Here is a 16,730-nt window from a genome sequence, read left to right on the forward strand (position 1 = left end):
GCTGAGGAGCAGCCCCGGCGGCGTCCTCGGGGCAGCGGTGGTATTTCGGTTTTGGGGCTGGGGGGACCTGGATCGGCGGGGAGAGAGGCCGAGCTCTCGGAGCTGTGCGGCTGAGCATGGAGGAGCCGTTCCTTTCTGCGCCGGGGTTTCTCTTCGTGCCATCTTGTGTAAGCAACAGTGCTCAGGGCTGTCGTTAAGCCACTCGGCTTTGCAAGGAAGGCTCGGGGTTTTTCCTTGTTCCGATTTTCGTTGATTTCCCTGTTACGCAGAGGTCGGCGTGGGGTGCGTGGGGCAGCGTGCCTGGGCAGCCCAGAGAGGTAGAGTGCGTCGTTAGAGTGTCTGGAAATACCCCCTTTTCCCTTCCCCCAGCTCTTTCTTCGGGGAAATTTGCAAGGCTGGAGTTACAGAAAGCCTCCGCGTCTGCCCGCAGCTTATACGGCTGAGCAGGGTGGGGCGGGGGCCGGCGCCCCGGCTGGGTCATAGGGGCACTCGGGGTCCGGCGTCCGAGAACCGGCAGGGCCCCTCTGCGGGAAGGGAGCAGCGGCGGGGCCGGGTGCTCGGGGGACGGCGGTGGCGGGGCCGGTGCACTCCCGGCCGGCAGCTCCGGGATGGGGGACAATGTGCCAGCGCACCTCTGGCTAGCGGCCCGGCGCCTTTTGGGGCGTATTGCTGAGTGGTGTTCGGGGGAGCTCTGTGCCCTCCGCTATCAGTCACCAGTTCCCAGCCCTTTGCTAGCAGACGCTCCCGGGCCCGTGCCTAGCCTCCACAGCATCCCCCGGACGGGGTGTGCAGACGACCCTCCCGGGCAGAGGCGGGGGCCCGCCGGGGGAAGGGGCGGGGGGGGGAAGACACACCCGGCCGCCGCCCGGGGGAGCTCGGCGGCAGCGCCCGGGCCGACACGTGGGAGCGGGCGGTCTTCAGCACCGCGGGCGCGGACAGCGCCTGCCCGCGGCCGCCCGCCCGCCGGGGCGCGGAGCGCGGCACAGCACCGCCGGGGCGTGCAGCGCCGCTGCCGCCCCCTGAGCTGATTAGCGGGGCCAGGCGCTCCCCCGCGCGTGGATAAGACAGCGCCGAGGCGACCGCGGGCGCGGAGGTCAGCGGGCGGGGATCCATGGTTGGCCTCTCTTGCAGCTCTTGGGCATGGAGGGGAAGGAGAGGTGAGGAGAGCCGGCCCCCGCGCGCCCTGCCCCACGCCGCACTTTGGAGCATCCAGCCTGAGGGGGACCAGCGATGCCTCTGGGGATGAATAAGCATGGATCTCGCTCTACTACTTCGTTGCCTCCAGACCCCACGGAGATTGTCAGGAGCAAGGCCTGCTCCCGAAGGGTCAAGCTCAACGTGGGGGGGCTGGCCCACGAGGTTCTCTGGCGGACCTTGGACAGGTTGCCACGGACCAGGCTGGGTAAGCTCAGAGACTGCAACACACATGACTCCCTCATGGAGATCTGTGATGACTACAACTTGGAGGAGAATGAGTACTTCTTCGACAGGCATCCCGGGGCATTCACCTCAATCTTGAACTTCTACCGTACTGGCAAGCTGCACATGATGGAGGAGATGTGCGCCTTGTCCTTCAGCCAGGAGCTGGACTACTGGGGGGTGGATGAGATCTACCTGGAGTCCTGCTGCCAGGCCCGCTACCACCAGAAGAAGGAGCAGATGAACGAGGAGCTGAAGAGAGAAGCTGAGACCCTGAGGGAAAGGGAAGGGGAGGAATTTGATAACACTTGCTGTGCTGACAAAAGAAAAAAGCTCTGGGACCTCCTGGAGAAGCCCAATTCCTCCGTAGCGGCCAAGGTAAGATCTCCACATTTCTTCTCAAGTCTTGTCTATATTGGCTGTTGACTGTGGTGATGCTTACAGGAGGTATTGCCATGCTATCGTTTCTTTAGCATCTGGGTGCTGGTGGCTGGCTGGATGCTGTGAGTGAAGGGGAGAAAGGCCTCCCAGATGCAAACAAAGTTTAATGTATCTTTTTTTGGGTAGTTCGGAAGGGATCTGGTTTGAGCTTCCCTGGGGCAGTCTAGGCTGCTCAGTGTGGGAGCAGTTCGGCTGACCCCTGCGTCAGCATATGCTGATTGCCATGTCTGAAGGTTAATAGACTTGTTATCCTGTGGCCTGTATTAGTGCATTTTGTCATAGAGATTTCTTTGGCCCTAAAACATACGTGTCTCCTACTGCTTGACCAAACTGGCTTTTAAGAAGAGGAAATCTACTTGGAACTCTTAGACCGAGGTCCGGTCAGGAAATAATGCCTTCCCTTGTAGAGTTTAATTTAAAATTCAGTGGTGAAATGCATTTAGTTATTTGTATCATGCAGTCCTAGGCTGTGGGACTGCTAAAGCTAGTGTTTGAATGTGTTTGAATGTCATCCTTTACCTGAACCCAGCCTATCCCTGTGCAATACTGCTACAGCTCTGTCTCTGTCAATAGTTGAAGTGCTGCTTACTCTGAAGTTGGTGCCAGTGCAACAGATCTATTTGAAGGTGTTTGGAAGATAATGTCCATGTTAAGAGAAACCAATGTCAGAGTTGGCTCTGATAATTTAGCTGTCTCATGCTAGTCACATATTCTTTAGTGAGGAAAATCTCTGCAAACACAATGAGTTAGTAACCATGGGGACAAAAGCAAAGGGGGAGAGGTTGAAAACTGTGGAATGAATAGCTGAAAAGCATGAGAGACTGAGCACTATGGACCAAACCTTGAATTTTCTATGTACCAGTGTCCTCACAGTATGGCAAAGAAGTAGAAGGAGTCCCCAGCTACCTCTTTAATGTCACCTCCCTGTTGTATGTACATTTGCAAATGCAAACCTTAGCTCCATCCCATAGGAAGTCTGGCTTTGGTGGGCTACTTATGAAAATAGACTTCTTTCCGTCTGTGTTGTTATCAAAATGTTGCACATCATGAACCAAAAGCATGTATGAAAGTTTGGGGAAGGGATTTTATGAAGTGTGGAGCTAAATGGCTCATTCTGGCAGGGGAAGGGAGAGGCATGGTTGGCTGCTGAACCAATTATCACTTTTTTTAATGACAAATGGAACCCCTGAATGTCTTTTTCTCTCCAATGGCAAGGATGACACTGTGCTGAATGCATTAATCATTTATAAGGCTCCTTTGGCACAGTCCTGGAATCCCGAAACACAAGCCCCAGGCATCACTGTCTGTGGCACTGACTCAAAATCCATTAGAGGCTGTTGATGCTCATGATTTATTGTATATGAGCAGGGGTCATTCTTGCCAAATAAGTGTCTTTTGTGATTTATAAATTAAATACACTCTAGCTTAATTTTCTGAGAAAATTCTCAGAGTAAGTGCATTCGGCATTGCAGGCTCTGGATTAATTGAGAGTGAATGCTAATGCATTATTATCCTACCCATTTAAAGCTACCATTCTGTGACTTTGTTACTGTAATGAAAATGGTGCTGTATGTTCTCAGACCTCAAATATTCCAGCAGTTCCCAAACATAGATTTCTACTTATTTCAAATGCAGCAAGGAAAATGGGCATGATGAACAATTAGTTTACCAGGCAGGGTCAGAAGAGCTGCTAAGCCTATTCTTTATCCGATTTTCTCCCTGCTGGTGGATAGCTTTTCTCTCATGCTAGAGTATGCCCTTTGCTTTGATCACCTTCATGAGAATTCATTCCACATATTGAATAGGCTGGACCCAGTCTTTAGCTTCTGATGGAAGGACATGGGGAGAGAGAGTTGGCAGCCTGACCCTTTATCTGACCTAACCAGCTGTGTCCAGGCTCCATTTCAGGCTGCATTTTCTAAATCTGAACCTCTGCCTGATAGCTCCTGGCCAGCTTTCCTCAGCTGTCTGCTCAGTGGAGCACTTTTGCAGAGGCCATGGGCCTCCAGGAACTTCTGTGACCTTTCCTAAAGCCGGACTCCATCTGCTTTGTCAAGTCTGGGAGCTCAAACTGTTCCTATAGAAAAGGAACAAAGGAAACTAATCCGAGGTTTAATGACTGTCACTGAAGGACCTAAAATAACTGGGAAAATGTGTACTACTCTCACTTATGCTCTTTCTTCAGACTTGTGCCGCTCAATGCAAAGGTTTTTACATTTACATGTAAGAAATACAGGCTCCCTTCATATTCTCTCTAAGAAGTCTAGAAAATGGCTACAAATGTAGGTTCTCCTCTAAACCCAACACCATGCCTCATCATCTAGCTCCCACTCCAGCAAGGTGGGTTTTCTTGCTGGCTCTCAGCATTGTTTGTATTTTTAACATTTTCTGCACACCACCTAACCATAGTCTTCCATAACAGCTTTCTGCAGAACTTCTCATGGTTATAGTGGGACTCGTTAAATACTGAGAGAGCGAGTTGTTTTCTATTTGTGTGGTGGTGTTGGTTTCTTGTTGTTTGTGTTAGAAAGAAAGAAAAGAAAAAAGGAATTATATGTGATGTACCTCAGGGTGGAAAACAGCATTCAAATAAGAAGAATAATCCCCCAGACCTTAATTTTTGTTGCTCTTATATCCACTGTGGATTTACCCATATCTTTTTGACTAATCTGTCTGGCTTTTAAACTAACCACCTCATGGCAAGCAGTGTCTTATTTATGTGTGATGCTTCACCCTGTAGGTGACTAGAAAGAATACTCTGTGAGATCCTATAATACCCACTCTTTGAGAGCCTCCATGATGAGGCATCAGACAACTGTTGAAGCCCTAGGCTTGCTGACTTATTATCCCCTAGCATTAGTAGAGGGGTATTTGGTCCCTTCCTATAATGCTGCAGTCCCTTGCAGCTGTAACTGAAGCCACACCATCCTTGTGTGAGGTGCCGTAGAGCTGCAGGGCAGTGCTCCAGCCCTTCCCCAGGGTCAACCCATGCAACAGGCACCTGAATCATGTCACCCACCATTTAACTTGGAGGCACTTGCTGTGCTGTACTCCCCTGCACTTACCTTGCCCAGTGGGAAAACCCCTATGCACAAAATTGAGCACTGAGGGACTCTCCCTCTACCAAATAAAAAAATATGTATTGGGCAGTTATTTAATAAAACTCTTCATTTCTGTCTCTCTAGCCTTACAAGATATTTTAAAGGATCTGTTCCTCCTGCTTCCTGTGACTCTATTTGCCTGTATATCCCTGAGAAATACTCACTGCAGTCTTTGTGGATGCTTCCTCCTCTTCCTGCGATCAATGTTTTTGCACGTTCCTGCTTATTTTTATCATTCTCACAGTCTCCCTCAATAGTTCGGTAGTTTATTTTTTGGTTTTGTTTTTTAAATAGTATTCTTCCCGTACTTTGGTGTACTCACACATCCATTTTTAACCATAGAGGACTCTCTGCTGCTTGGTTCTCCATGGATTTACCCTAGATGAAGATGGGGTGCAGATATTTTCTGGAGTAGCTATTACATGTTGTTGCATGGTAGTTTTCCTTTCCTCAGGAAAGAAAAGCAGCTCTCCAGAAGCCAAACAAAACTGCTGCTCTTTCTTGGGAGTTAGTGTCCATGTCAGGGCAGTAGTTCTCCAGCACTCTGGTTTGGGCTTTTAATCTTAATTACTCTAAGCCTGGGCAGCTGGTTTCCGTCACCCACAACCCAGCTAGCAGCCCTGGGTTTCCAAAGCTGAAGTCCCTGCTGTAGCTGTTGGTTTTTACTAACCAAGCTAGTTAGGATCTCTGGGTCTACCTGCCTGGTGAGACATTCATGCCCCTTGGGAGAGCCAGCCTAGCTGTAATTCCAAGTAGACTTCATGGCATCCTGAAAAAATCAGACTGCAGTTGTTCCATGCTTTCTAGTATAAGCAAATAACAAATTAGACCAACTCAACATTTTAATTAACTTATATGGTCTTGCAAATCCTCTGATCACCTGGACCTTTCCAGCAACTCTGCAAGAACATTGCCCTTTTTACCTCTTAGGAGGAAAAGAAATCCTTTCTTCTTTTAGTCCTTACAATTTATTTCCCCAATCAATATTTGAGCAATTAGTGTTGCATGGGGGGGAGGGGAAGTCTGCTCGTCTTAGACTCCTCTGCATGTGTGAGTTTCATCTATTTTTCTCTTGCTGTCCTGAAGGCTGAGAAAAACACGATGACATCACCATTTTTTTGCAAAAAGCCTCTCTGCATATCTGCATGTCAAGTAGGATGTGCACTTCCTCTCCTCCTTGCTGCCTCCACTTCCCACTTGTCCCTGTCCTGTTGGGAGCTCAGCTGCAGCAATCCCTCCGCTCTGGCAGGCTATTTCTTATCCTTTCCCCTGTTCCTACTATGTCTCTGCCAGTGCAATAATATCATGTTTACTCTTGATAACATGCAACTCCAATTCAGCAGTCTTACTGTGCATGCCTTTACACTTGTTGAACAGCTTTTCTTGAGCTGCCCACTGCTCTCTGCTGCTAATCTCTGGATGCATTGCTTAGGGATTGGGGAGGTGGCTCGGTAAGCTCTTTTCTTATTATTGTTGATAGTAGTGACAAAATAAGAATGATAAAAGCCTCTTGGAGATGCATTTGCTACATCTAGAGCGTTCTTCCCCCACGTGGGCTTTCTATTCCTGGCCTTCCCTTATGGCATGCAGTTTTCATTCATATCTAAACCTGCCTGAATTTAGCATCAAGCGGAGGAAACCCCTCTCCCTAATTGCAGGGGTCACATCTTAGCCATGTCTTGTCTGTCTCAGGCTTCTATCACAGGGCAGATGTTGACTTTGTTAAAGTCAGATTACCTGTATTTTGCTTGCATCTGCGGCTTTCATTTTTCCGATGCAGCTACTGCCTTGGCTTTTCTGCTATATATAGGAGACTTTTTCCCCTCATACAAAGCAAACTCCTGTCTTTAGAGATCCTCAAAAGCAGAGCCTTCTTCCAAAGCCTTTCCCCTGGGTTCAGAGATTTGCCACTTTGGTCTATAGCTTATCGCTGGGTTTCTAGCACTGTCCTGTGGACACACAACCGATTGCTGTTCTGTATCAGTCTCTCTTCATCCTGCAGCTCCTTTCTGGGTGCTTGTCCTTCCAGTGAACTTCTTAAATCTTTTGTCTGGGGAGCCCTAATTCCTATGTTTAGTTCCCTGCAATGTGTCCTCTGCTTCTGTCTCACCGATGACCTTCCCAAAATGTATTGCTGTGCTGCCAGCTTCCAGAACTCCTCTGCATTACAGCCTCCCTAAACTCCCAGTTTGGGAAAAAACCCAAACCCTAATAATACTGCCAGCCTGATAATTACATCCTGTGATTCTTTCCTGGCTCTAAAGAGGAGTCACTGTAACACAGGAGACATCCAGGCCATGACATCACATTGGCTTGTTAGTCTCCCACATCCCTAAGTCAACATCCCATGTTATTTCCTGCATGGGGTGCATCTGTCAACAAAAAGCTTGTTCTAAGTTCTCCAGGTGGGATCCTCACCCTTCAAAGGCTATCCTTTCTCCAGGCCTGTTACTACAGCCCCAAGCAACCCTTGGATCCAGGCAGGCAGCTGCCTGGCATTTCCTGCCTGAAAATGGTCTGGATTCAGCAGTTTACAAGCCTGCAGATCTGCTGTCTCTAAAGAATTTTATAAAAGGAAGGTTGAAATTGTTACACCTGGCAGTTCCTTTGATGTACTTGCCATACAGTCTATGAAGTATAGTATGCATAAGCATGTATATGTAGGCATACGCCTGGATTTTTAACTTATCTGTAATTTCTGCTAGGAGAACCTGAAGCAAGTTTGTGGTCCTCCCTGAGCCTGAGCATCCACATCTGTGTGAGACTGCCTGCCTCAGGAGGGAAGTGATAACCTTACGTGCTTGGGCTGAACTCCTTAGAGGACCTGTGCTATAGAAGTATAGTCAATGCTATTTTTAAAGCACCAGCTCTCAATTGTACCTTTGAAAAATCTCTCTGAGAAATTAATTCCCCTTGCTGCCCAGTGTTCTCCCATCCTGCTAAACCTGCGACATGGTTTAAGGTGACATCACCAGTCAGAAATGTAGGAAATCTTGCAAGAATGAAAAATCTCTGTTTTGTTCAGCTGTAACTGCAGAGGCTTAGTAATAATGGGATTCAGAAGAAGAGTGCTGGGCCTGACCCATCCAGGAAATGTCAGCATGCTATAACGCTCACAAAGTGCGGGTGCAGCTTTGGCTGGTACCTGTGCAAAGCACTTGCATGCACTGCCGAGTCAAGCACGCTGTGCCCCGTGAGGGTGCGCTGACTGCAGCAGTGTTCAGAGCTAGCTATGCAGAGGCACTCCAGAGCTGTGTAGAAAAATCACTTCTTTTCATTTTTTTTAAAATACTTTCTTCATTTAACTCTTCTTATGCAGTGGGATAAATATCCTTGCCATCATGTTCCTCCTTGTACCTGTTCCTCTTGATCCTGAAGATCACGATTTCCTTCTGATTTGTCTTGATGTGAATTCCCCCATGGAGAGGAATAATCCAATGTTACTTTTACAACATGAGCGTTGCTATTTGTCACTGCTAATGGCAAAATATTTATGTCAAAGAAAGTTCACAGCTGATCACTTAGTTCTTATAATAAACACAGTCAATATGATTTACTCCATGGAGATATCTGGCAGCAACAGAAGAGGCACAACGGGGCCAGTGAATGTGAGCAAAACATTAATATTAGCCTTCTCTGAAGCAGCTATACACAGAAGCTATGCGTTGTCACTGCTTCTACTACATTAAGGCAGACAAGGATCAGACCCTAACTGTTGCGCGAGTTGACCAGTTTGTTTCCTAGATCTAGAGGTTCAGCTCTGTCACACGCTGGGCTGGCTTTCCATCTGTTGTAGTTGGACTGGGAGCACTGGTATGGTGATAGCCAAGCTCAGACTTGGAGGTTACTGTCCTTATGGGGCAGAACTGCTTCAAGGGCTGATTGGGTAAATTGGCTCTACATTGCTCTGTGCCATGGACCTCAGAGATAGCAACAGCTCAGGGATCCCTGCCTCACACTCTGTCACTTAACTGTCGTGCCTGAGCTCCTTTAGCTCTGGCACACTCTATCCTTAAGATGACCTTGCCCTAAGTTTAGTCCCTGGGACAATAGCCACACATTTACCTCCTGTCTGTTCTCAATTACTCAGTACAGCAAAAGTAAACCTTGTAGTAAGCGTCCCACTCTGAGTTTGGCTGGTCTCTGGTTTCTCTCTGCTGTCCTAGCTTTTCTTGGGCTCCCCTGACTCCTTTACAATCTGGCACTAGCTGAACACGTTTACCAGCAGGATTCAGTGAGCTCTCTTTCTGATTTTTAACGAAAAAAATCTACTCTTTATTCTAGAGTACCCTTACGCAAACACTGTGCCTTTGTACCTGCTAAAGCCCCTCCCAAAATGCTAGCATTTAAATATCCCAAACATATTTATTTTTAGGTCCCCCAATAACACCAGCAACCCCAGCCCTGCTACTGTGGAGGGTAAAACTCACATTGAATGTAATGGGAGCAAGTGAGTATTATAATGTCCGTACTCATCAAGCAAAGCTCTCAAAGTGCTTTGAAAAGAGCCTTACAAGCTCTTACAAGCCTCACAGGCAAACCTGTGATATATGTATTATCCCCATCTTAAAGTGAAGAGGTGATCATTGCCCAAGGTCAGTGAGGAAGGCCAGGGCAGAGCTGGGACACCCCCCCCCCGGGCTTCCCTCTGTCTCGTGTCACCAGTACATTTTCATGGTATAGGTGAGCATCCAGCAGCCCTTGCCCACTGCCTACAGTGTGATATTACAGAGACGAAGGTGCTGGCAGCCCTCTGACAGCTTATCCAAAGGAGTAGAGTGAGAAATCAAACCTCGCTTTGTTTCAGCACAGGTGGGGAATGAGCGGTTACAGAAAAGTGGAAAGGTTTTCTCTGGTAGATCTAAAAGGTCTGTACTGGGGCATTTTCAGCACACTCTGATGCAATTCTGACTGTAAGGAGGGGATGCTGTCTAACTGTTTTGAATAGCAAGAGACTACTTATGTTAGACTATATACATATAAATATTAAAAATAATTGTGGAATTATATACTTGTAATAATATATATCTGATACAGTATATATTGATATGTATACAGACATAAATATATTTAAAATTGCTCCTCTGTATGGGAATTAATCTGTACCAAAAGCAACCTGTATAAGGAAGGGATTTATTTTTGGTTAAAAATTCCTGATCAGCGCAACTGGCTCCTCTTTGAGCACAGGAAACGTAATGAAAAAACTCAAATTCCTCAATGGGAGTAGTATCTCCTCAGACAAAACAATTGCCACTGATAGCAACAGTGTCTGTGTGAATGTGAGGGACAGTAACTGGTCAGAGCATGGTCTCTTTGGTAGTTCGAGAGCTCCCTTCGGTGTATTTTAGGTAGCAGCCAGGAAAGCTCCTGTGTGGTCTACAAGGACAAGGGTCTTTGGGGGACCATCCATCTCTTTCCCTACTGAATCTCCCAATCAGCCCCTAGTTATCTCTTCCCAACGCAGGGCTCCAGCACCTCTCTATCCCTTCCAGCTTCATGTAAGTTTTCAGAGAGGAGAGACCCTGTGGTTTGCTTTTCTCTGGGAGTACAAGGTTGCGCTGTTGCCCCGTCTGCTGCGTGACCTGTCTCATGCCACCTCCAGGTGAGATGATGATAGCCAGCCCTTCCCTTGGCATCTAGCCTCTGCCTGGCCTTGAAGATGTATTGACATTTTTAGGAATGTTCCCCCTTTCCCCATTTGCAAGTCTCTCCCATTCCTGTGTGTGTTTTTGCTGAAGTTTGCAGCTATTCTGGTCCAACGATGTGGACTGTTGGTCCAAGGGCTGTGGATGTCGAGTGACTCTTCCTGAGGTGCTGGCACTGCAGTGTGGGGAAGGTGGCCTTAACTCAGCAGTCTGCTGCTTGGTTGTCTGTCTGAAACCCGGGTTTGGGCAAGAGAAATCGATAGCAAAGCAAAAAATAAAGCACTTGTTGGTATCTGAATCTCGTATTGACAAATCTCATGTCAAAAACAACATCCATGATGCATACATCTAATCTGATAAAAAACTTGTGTCACTAATAAAAGCAGGGTGAACAGTCAAAACAAATGGAAGGAACAATTTATTCTAAAGTTCATTTTTTCTCTGGTACATAATCGGTTCCAGTTATTATGAGTTCAACTTATTCAATGCTGTTTGTACTAGGATTCATGCAGAGTCTCTAGCCAAAAGTACAGATTAGTTTTGCTTTATTTTATTTAAGTCCATTTGCTCTTGTTCATTTTTGAACAAAATGGAGCTGTAAATCTCATTTGCAGTACATAAACAGCATAAACACCAGAAATGTTCTGTGATTGGTACTGATGGACAAAATGTTTCTAAAATGTGATTATACTTACCAAATTTTATTTTAGACTTAAGATTCCTCCTGGGTATCTCTTAAAAAATAGTCATTTTGCTAAAAGAGTAAATTGAAGATGTGAGCAAAGAGGTCTGTCTCAGTCTCACTACTTAAAATCTTTTGTAGGGGCATGAACTGTAGTAAGCACACTTTCCATGACACAGTAAATCTCTTCCACATGCCAGGTATGCTTTGCTTGGCTAGTTTCAATGGTATCTGATGGTAGCATAAACTGGGAATGGAAACATGTTGTAGCAGATAGCACCAGGAGCAGCTCCTTGGTTCCCTGAGGAGCCTTTTATGTGACTATGTCCAGTTTTTTTCTTACCCTTCTCTGCAGCGATTCAGTGTCTGGCAGTCCCTAGCTTTCTCTACCCTGGCATCTGAGTGCGTCATAATGTGTTTGTCCTCCCAGTTGTCATGTGAAGGAGAGCAGTGCAATTATCCTGGTGTGCTTGGAGAGGGTACAGAGGGACTAACTGGCTTCTCAGGGTTATGGAGCAAGGAATGGAGTTGTAATCCACCCCTAATCCCTGGACCACTTTTTTTTTCTCTGGTGCAGCTGGATCTCAGCTGTAAGCATTCAAGAGGCAGCTGTAATACAGAAGAGCCTAATGCCTCCATGAAACTGCCTAGGAATCCATCTCAGATTGCCAGAAACCTGAAAAAAAAACACCCATCTTGCTTGTATCTGGCACATTCTCAGCTTTGAAAAACTTCGTTCACATGGCTGTAATTTTTCTGTTTATTTCAAAATATCACTCTGCACACTTAATTGCTTTTGCATTGTATGCTTTTATTAACAGTAGTGAGCACACATTAAACAAACTTTCTTTACTTCTTCTCATAATAGGTGCATTTTGACCACTTTCACTATTAGTAATTACTGTAACATCCTTGTACTTCTCCATATCTGGCCATTCTCAAAAACTATGGGTTCATCAAGTGTCTGGATAAAAAAGGAGTGTAAATCATTTCCGAGGCAATGTTTGCTGTCTGCTGTCAGAAGAACCCAGCCTCTGTGGTGGAATAGGGATCTTTCACTCCTTGTTTATTTGTGAATTTTTGGTAAACCTGTCCTTCTTAGCATAAAAGTTAAAGCTTTTTATAAAAGAAAAGGGCGGCGGGGGGGGGGGGGGCGGGGAGGAAGTGTTGTCTCCATTCCTGTCAATGTGCCAGAAGTTTATTAATAATACATAATAATTATACATTGCATTTCTTAGCTCCTTTCATCTGAGGATCTTAAAGTGCTTCACAAACATTATTTAAGTAATCCTTATGACTGCCTGGTGCAGTAACTATTATTATCGATCTACACTTAAATATGACAAGACAGAAGAAATAGTAAATAAGCGAATCTCCCAGATACAGGCAAGAGCAAATCTAGTCTAGAAAGGTAAAGCAAACTGGAGCAGATATAATTTTGTAGCTGTATTTTGCATAAGCGAATCCACCAGTCTGCCTGTCAAAGTATTGGTGCTGTTACATCTAAAGTTGACTGGTGCTGGACACAGGCCGAAGACAGCAGCTAGGAGATTTTCTAGCGCAGCACAGTATTATCTCTGCTGGCAAGAGGAACGTTGCAATTGGCAGTGGAACTTGTGTCCCTAGTTGAAAGCAGCAGAGCTGGTGGCAGAGGGCTTTGTCTGAAGCAGCCTCAGCGATGGGGTTCACTGATCCTCGCTCCAAGAGAGCATTCCTTTGTTATCCTTTGCAGGAGGGGTGTCCGAGGTGCAACCCATCAGGTATATGCAGTGTCCCATGAAGGGTCTCTAACCCTCAGCTGACCACCAAGGCTGTCACAGCGATGGAGTGTCTTCCAGTGCTCACACCAGATGGGTGCAAAGTACCCAAAGCTGTCAGCCCAGTGCAGCCGGGCCACCAAGGGATCACCATGTGGAGTGTGGTCACCATGCGGAGCATGGTGACCATCACACCAGAGCTTTTAATCTCTGACAGCTCCCCTGCTCTCTTCCCTTCCACAGGGAGCCACTCCAGGCTGAGTCTGCTTCCAGGCTGAGTCTGCTTTTGTGGTGTCCCCACCTAGCGTAGCTCTCGCCTTTCCATGAACAAAGCTTTAGGAAGTCCTGCGCAGGGTGGACTGCAAACCTCACCTTAGTTCTTTCTCCTTAGCCCTTGCAGAAAGACTTGCATGAGCATATATGTCTTATCTTGACTGGCATCACTTAGGAATGGATTAGTTCTCAGAAAGAATAGCTTTTGTTAGAGTAGAACAGAGATGAAAAATAAATAAATACCAATGTTCTGGCAGCAAATGCCCCCTCACTTTACAGTTGTACCTCACGCTTATTGCCAGTGAGCTGAATTAAACTTAGGTTAGTCAACACGTGGTGTTGCCTAACCTATCTTCCCCAGGTAAGAGTCTGATCTCAGCAGGTTCTGCAGCATTTAGCTGAGAAAAGCCATATCTTTTAAATGTCTTACCTGTTACTACAAGGAAGGCAGGCTCACACAACAGCAGTTTTGGTTTTCAGTGTGAAGTACTGGCCAGTTCTTGCAATGTATTAATACACATTATGTCAGTGTTGGGAGGGACTAGGAGAAGGTGGTGTGGCCCAGTTTCCCAGGAGTGCTGAAGACCCTCTGAGGTACCATGAGAGCTCTCAGAAATGCCAACCTCTAGTTTTGCCTGCTGGAGGAGACACCAAATAGCATGACTGGCATTTACTTTTGGTTTATTTTGACAAAGTTGTAGGCTTGGTAACTGACTCCAGGTATATTGGGTCCTACTTATTGTTATTTTGATCCTTCAAGGTAAATTTGAAGCAGATGAGATGTAGAAGTCTGATTAATTCCTACTGATCTGGGGCCTACTGGCCCTGCCCTGACTTGATCTTATCAAAGGGAGCTTTTCAGGAGCAAGAACCTCATACATCCTTCATGCCACCCAAGGTACTGACAGACACAACACTTGGTGTATCTGTTTTGACCCCTTCGTGACTCCAAGTTCCTGTATGTAGCTCAGCATGACAGGACAGGGCACTTTTGGGCTGTCCTGGTAAGGAGATATTTCCATCAAACAGATGATGTGCTGCATTCTAGATCACATCGGGTATCAGAGTTTGTTTTCTAATTGACGTGTTTGTGCTCTCTCTGTCTGTGTTTACACACGATGTTATTCTATAGGAGTAACTTTAGACTTCCAGCAATCCCAGGGAATGGTGTCATTTAACACCTGCAGCCCTGGCCAAAGCCAGCTTTAGTATATGCAATCTACCTACTGAAATACGAGACTTTCATCATGGTAGGCAAATGCATTGGGTCCCACTAGAGTGATTTCTGGCCTCTATTTCCTCTCTGCTGAACACTGGAGCAGGCATAATTCCATTATTTTTGCGTGTCCATTAAGCTAAAGAAAAAATTTGCTAAAGTTTCTGGCTATGAGTGAATGGCCATGAATGAAACCCACTTGACTTAGTAGTTATTTTTAAAGATGTTCTTAAGAGCTGCTTGTAAAGTGGCTGTGAAATACTTCTTCGTTTGCGCTGTCTTCTGGAAAACTTGCTTCGTGGTCCAGATGACTTGGGCATGGCGATGCCACTTCCAGGACTTACAGATGTAATTTATTTAATTTATAGACTCTTTGTAGGAAGTTCCATCTTTTTGTTCAGTGTTTATTTAGCACTAAGGGCAACACTGTCCTGACTCACAGCTCGTGTACGTTACCCCAAAACAAGTACTAAATATGTTTTACAGAGAAAACAAAAACTACTGTAGAAAGGTATGGGATTAGTTTCCATAATTACTATTCCCATAACGAAACTGGCCTGTGTCTTGAGGAGGAGTGGCAGAAGGATGGTATGCCTCTACCTGCTCTTCAACTGTGCTGCTCACCTCACCACCACTGGCTCACTTAAACTGGGATCCCAGTTTCCAGTAGGACTCTGAGCTGTGCAAAGCAGCGAGGGATTAAAGGACCTATTTGGTCATCTTCCTCTTGCACAGAGGCACTGATCTCTGAAACAGTGAGCAGGGCAGATATGAAGAGAAAGTTATTGCTTTGTTTGTCCAGGGTTAATTCACCTGAGCTGGTTGCATCATGGGTTTTGTTGCTATAAACTAATCCTAAAGCAACTGGGAAGCATTCCCCCAGACGCTCTGTGCTGGTTTCAGTACATGAATGTGTTACTCATACTTTCCACACAGATGTAACCTGTGGTCTTGATTTGAGCAGACATAGGCAGGCATGCGTGTGCAAAGGAAGGATGAAGAGCTAGGTTGCACAGACAGTTGCTGTGATTTAGCATGCAAATCAGGTAGTTGGAATATGCAAATATATCTTGCAGTTTATACAAGCAATTATTTAATCTGCGTGTGGAAAAACAGGATAATTGTGTGCAAATTAAATGTGTCATTGCATATGGTGCACTTATGTGTCTAAATGGTCAGCAAATCAGATCCTTTCCATCAGTAATTAATGACTTTGCATCCTAAGGGAAACTAAGTACTACATCTTTTCCTAATTTTATCCTTTTTTCCCTTTACACCAGGTCCTTAAACAGTTCAAATATATGCTGTCATTTCATCCCTTGTTCCCTTTGTTATCACCTACCTGCTGGAATATTTCTTTTCCTTAGCATTTTTTGGGGGCAATAAACCGTAACACTGGTAATAGGCTCCCTCTTCCTGCACACAGAATGATCTTTTGCATCAAAAGTACATTGCAAACCCATTCTTAAAAGCCTGTTTCTTTCAACAAAAGTCCCTCGCCATTGACTTCCTTGCTGTAGTCTTTCCCAGAGTGTTTCTGGTGAGTCCAGTGAGTCAAAATTTAGCTTGATGTTCTTGAATTAGCTGCATGACGTTGTACTGTTCTGGTGTGTCTTCCCTCTGTACAGGTGGGATGAAAACCCAAACTGAGAGAGATGATGATCTGTTGGGCAGAGACGTGGCTGATAGTGGCAGATCAGGGTCATAGCTTTGCTATGAGCTTTCTTCACAAACTCCAAAAGGTGGTTAGTCTCTCTTGTGCCTCTGACCAACGTCTGCAAAAGACAGAAAACCTTTCTTTGTTTTTCCCATGCTTTCTTGGTAGAATGTAAATCCTTTGGGCACCACTTCTTTGCCCTGTACTTATACACTGGAGCCCTAATTGAAGGGGCAAAAGAAACACAGTCTGTCTTTTTACTGCCCTGCTGGTACAGCATCATTTCTGATTGTGTTCTTCAGAAGGAATACAGATAAAGCTTAGTTTGGCCAGCTGTTGTCTTTTTAATTTAGTATCTTAGGTGAGCAACAGCTAATGATTAATCTTAAATGTCACTTCTCTTCCTTTCAGACTGACTCCTTAAACTGTTGGGATGTTTCAGTACATTTTAAGTAAAGTAATGGTGCCCTGTGCCAAAGAACAGAGACCAAGTGCGGCAAAGCTCCAGCCTTTGCACCTGTTTCTTTTTGTGTGAAGTG

General features: G+C 45.8%; 1 protein-coding gene across 2 annotated transcripts in view; it reads left to right on the top strand.

Annotated features, from left to right (window-relative positions):
* KCNB1 (potassium voltage-gated channel subfamily B member 1) overlaps window positions 1–16,730 on the top strand; it is a 139,621-nt gene that overhangs the window by 444 nt on the left and 122,447 nt on the right. Inside the window, exons 1-2 of one of the 2 annotated variants that reach the window (XM_054845719.1) lie at window positions 52–167; window positions 1,132–1,797. In XM_054845719.1, coding sequence (XP_054701694.1) covers window positions 1,231–1,797 — 567 coding nt within the window. In that variant the 5' untranslated portion in view covers window positions 52–167; window positions 1,132–1,230. Of the gene's footprint in view, window positions 1–51; window positions 168–1,131; window positions 1,798–16,730 lie in introns of those variants that run through there. The other variant, XM_054845718.1, reaches the window with a different exon arrangement.

This window comes from Grus americana, chromosome 17 (genome assembly GCF_028858705.1).
Source record: "Grus americana isolate bGruAme1 chromosome 17, bGruAme1.mat, whole genome shotgun sequence".
Classification (NCBI taxonomy): domain Eukaryota; kingdom Metazoa; phylum Chordata; class Aves; order Gruiformes; family Gruidae; genus Grus; species Grus americana.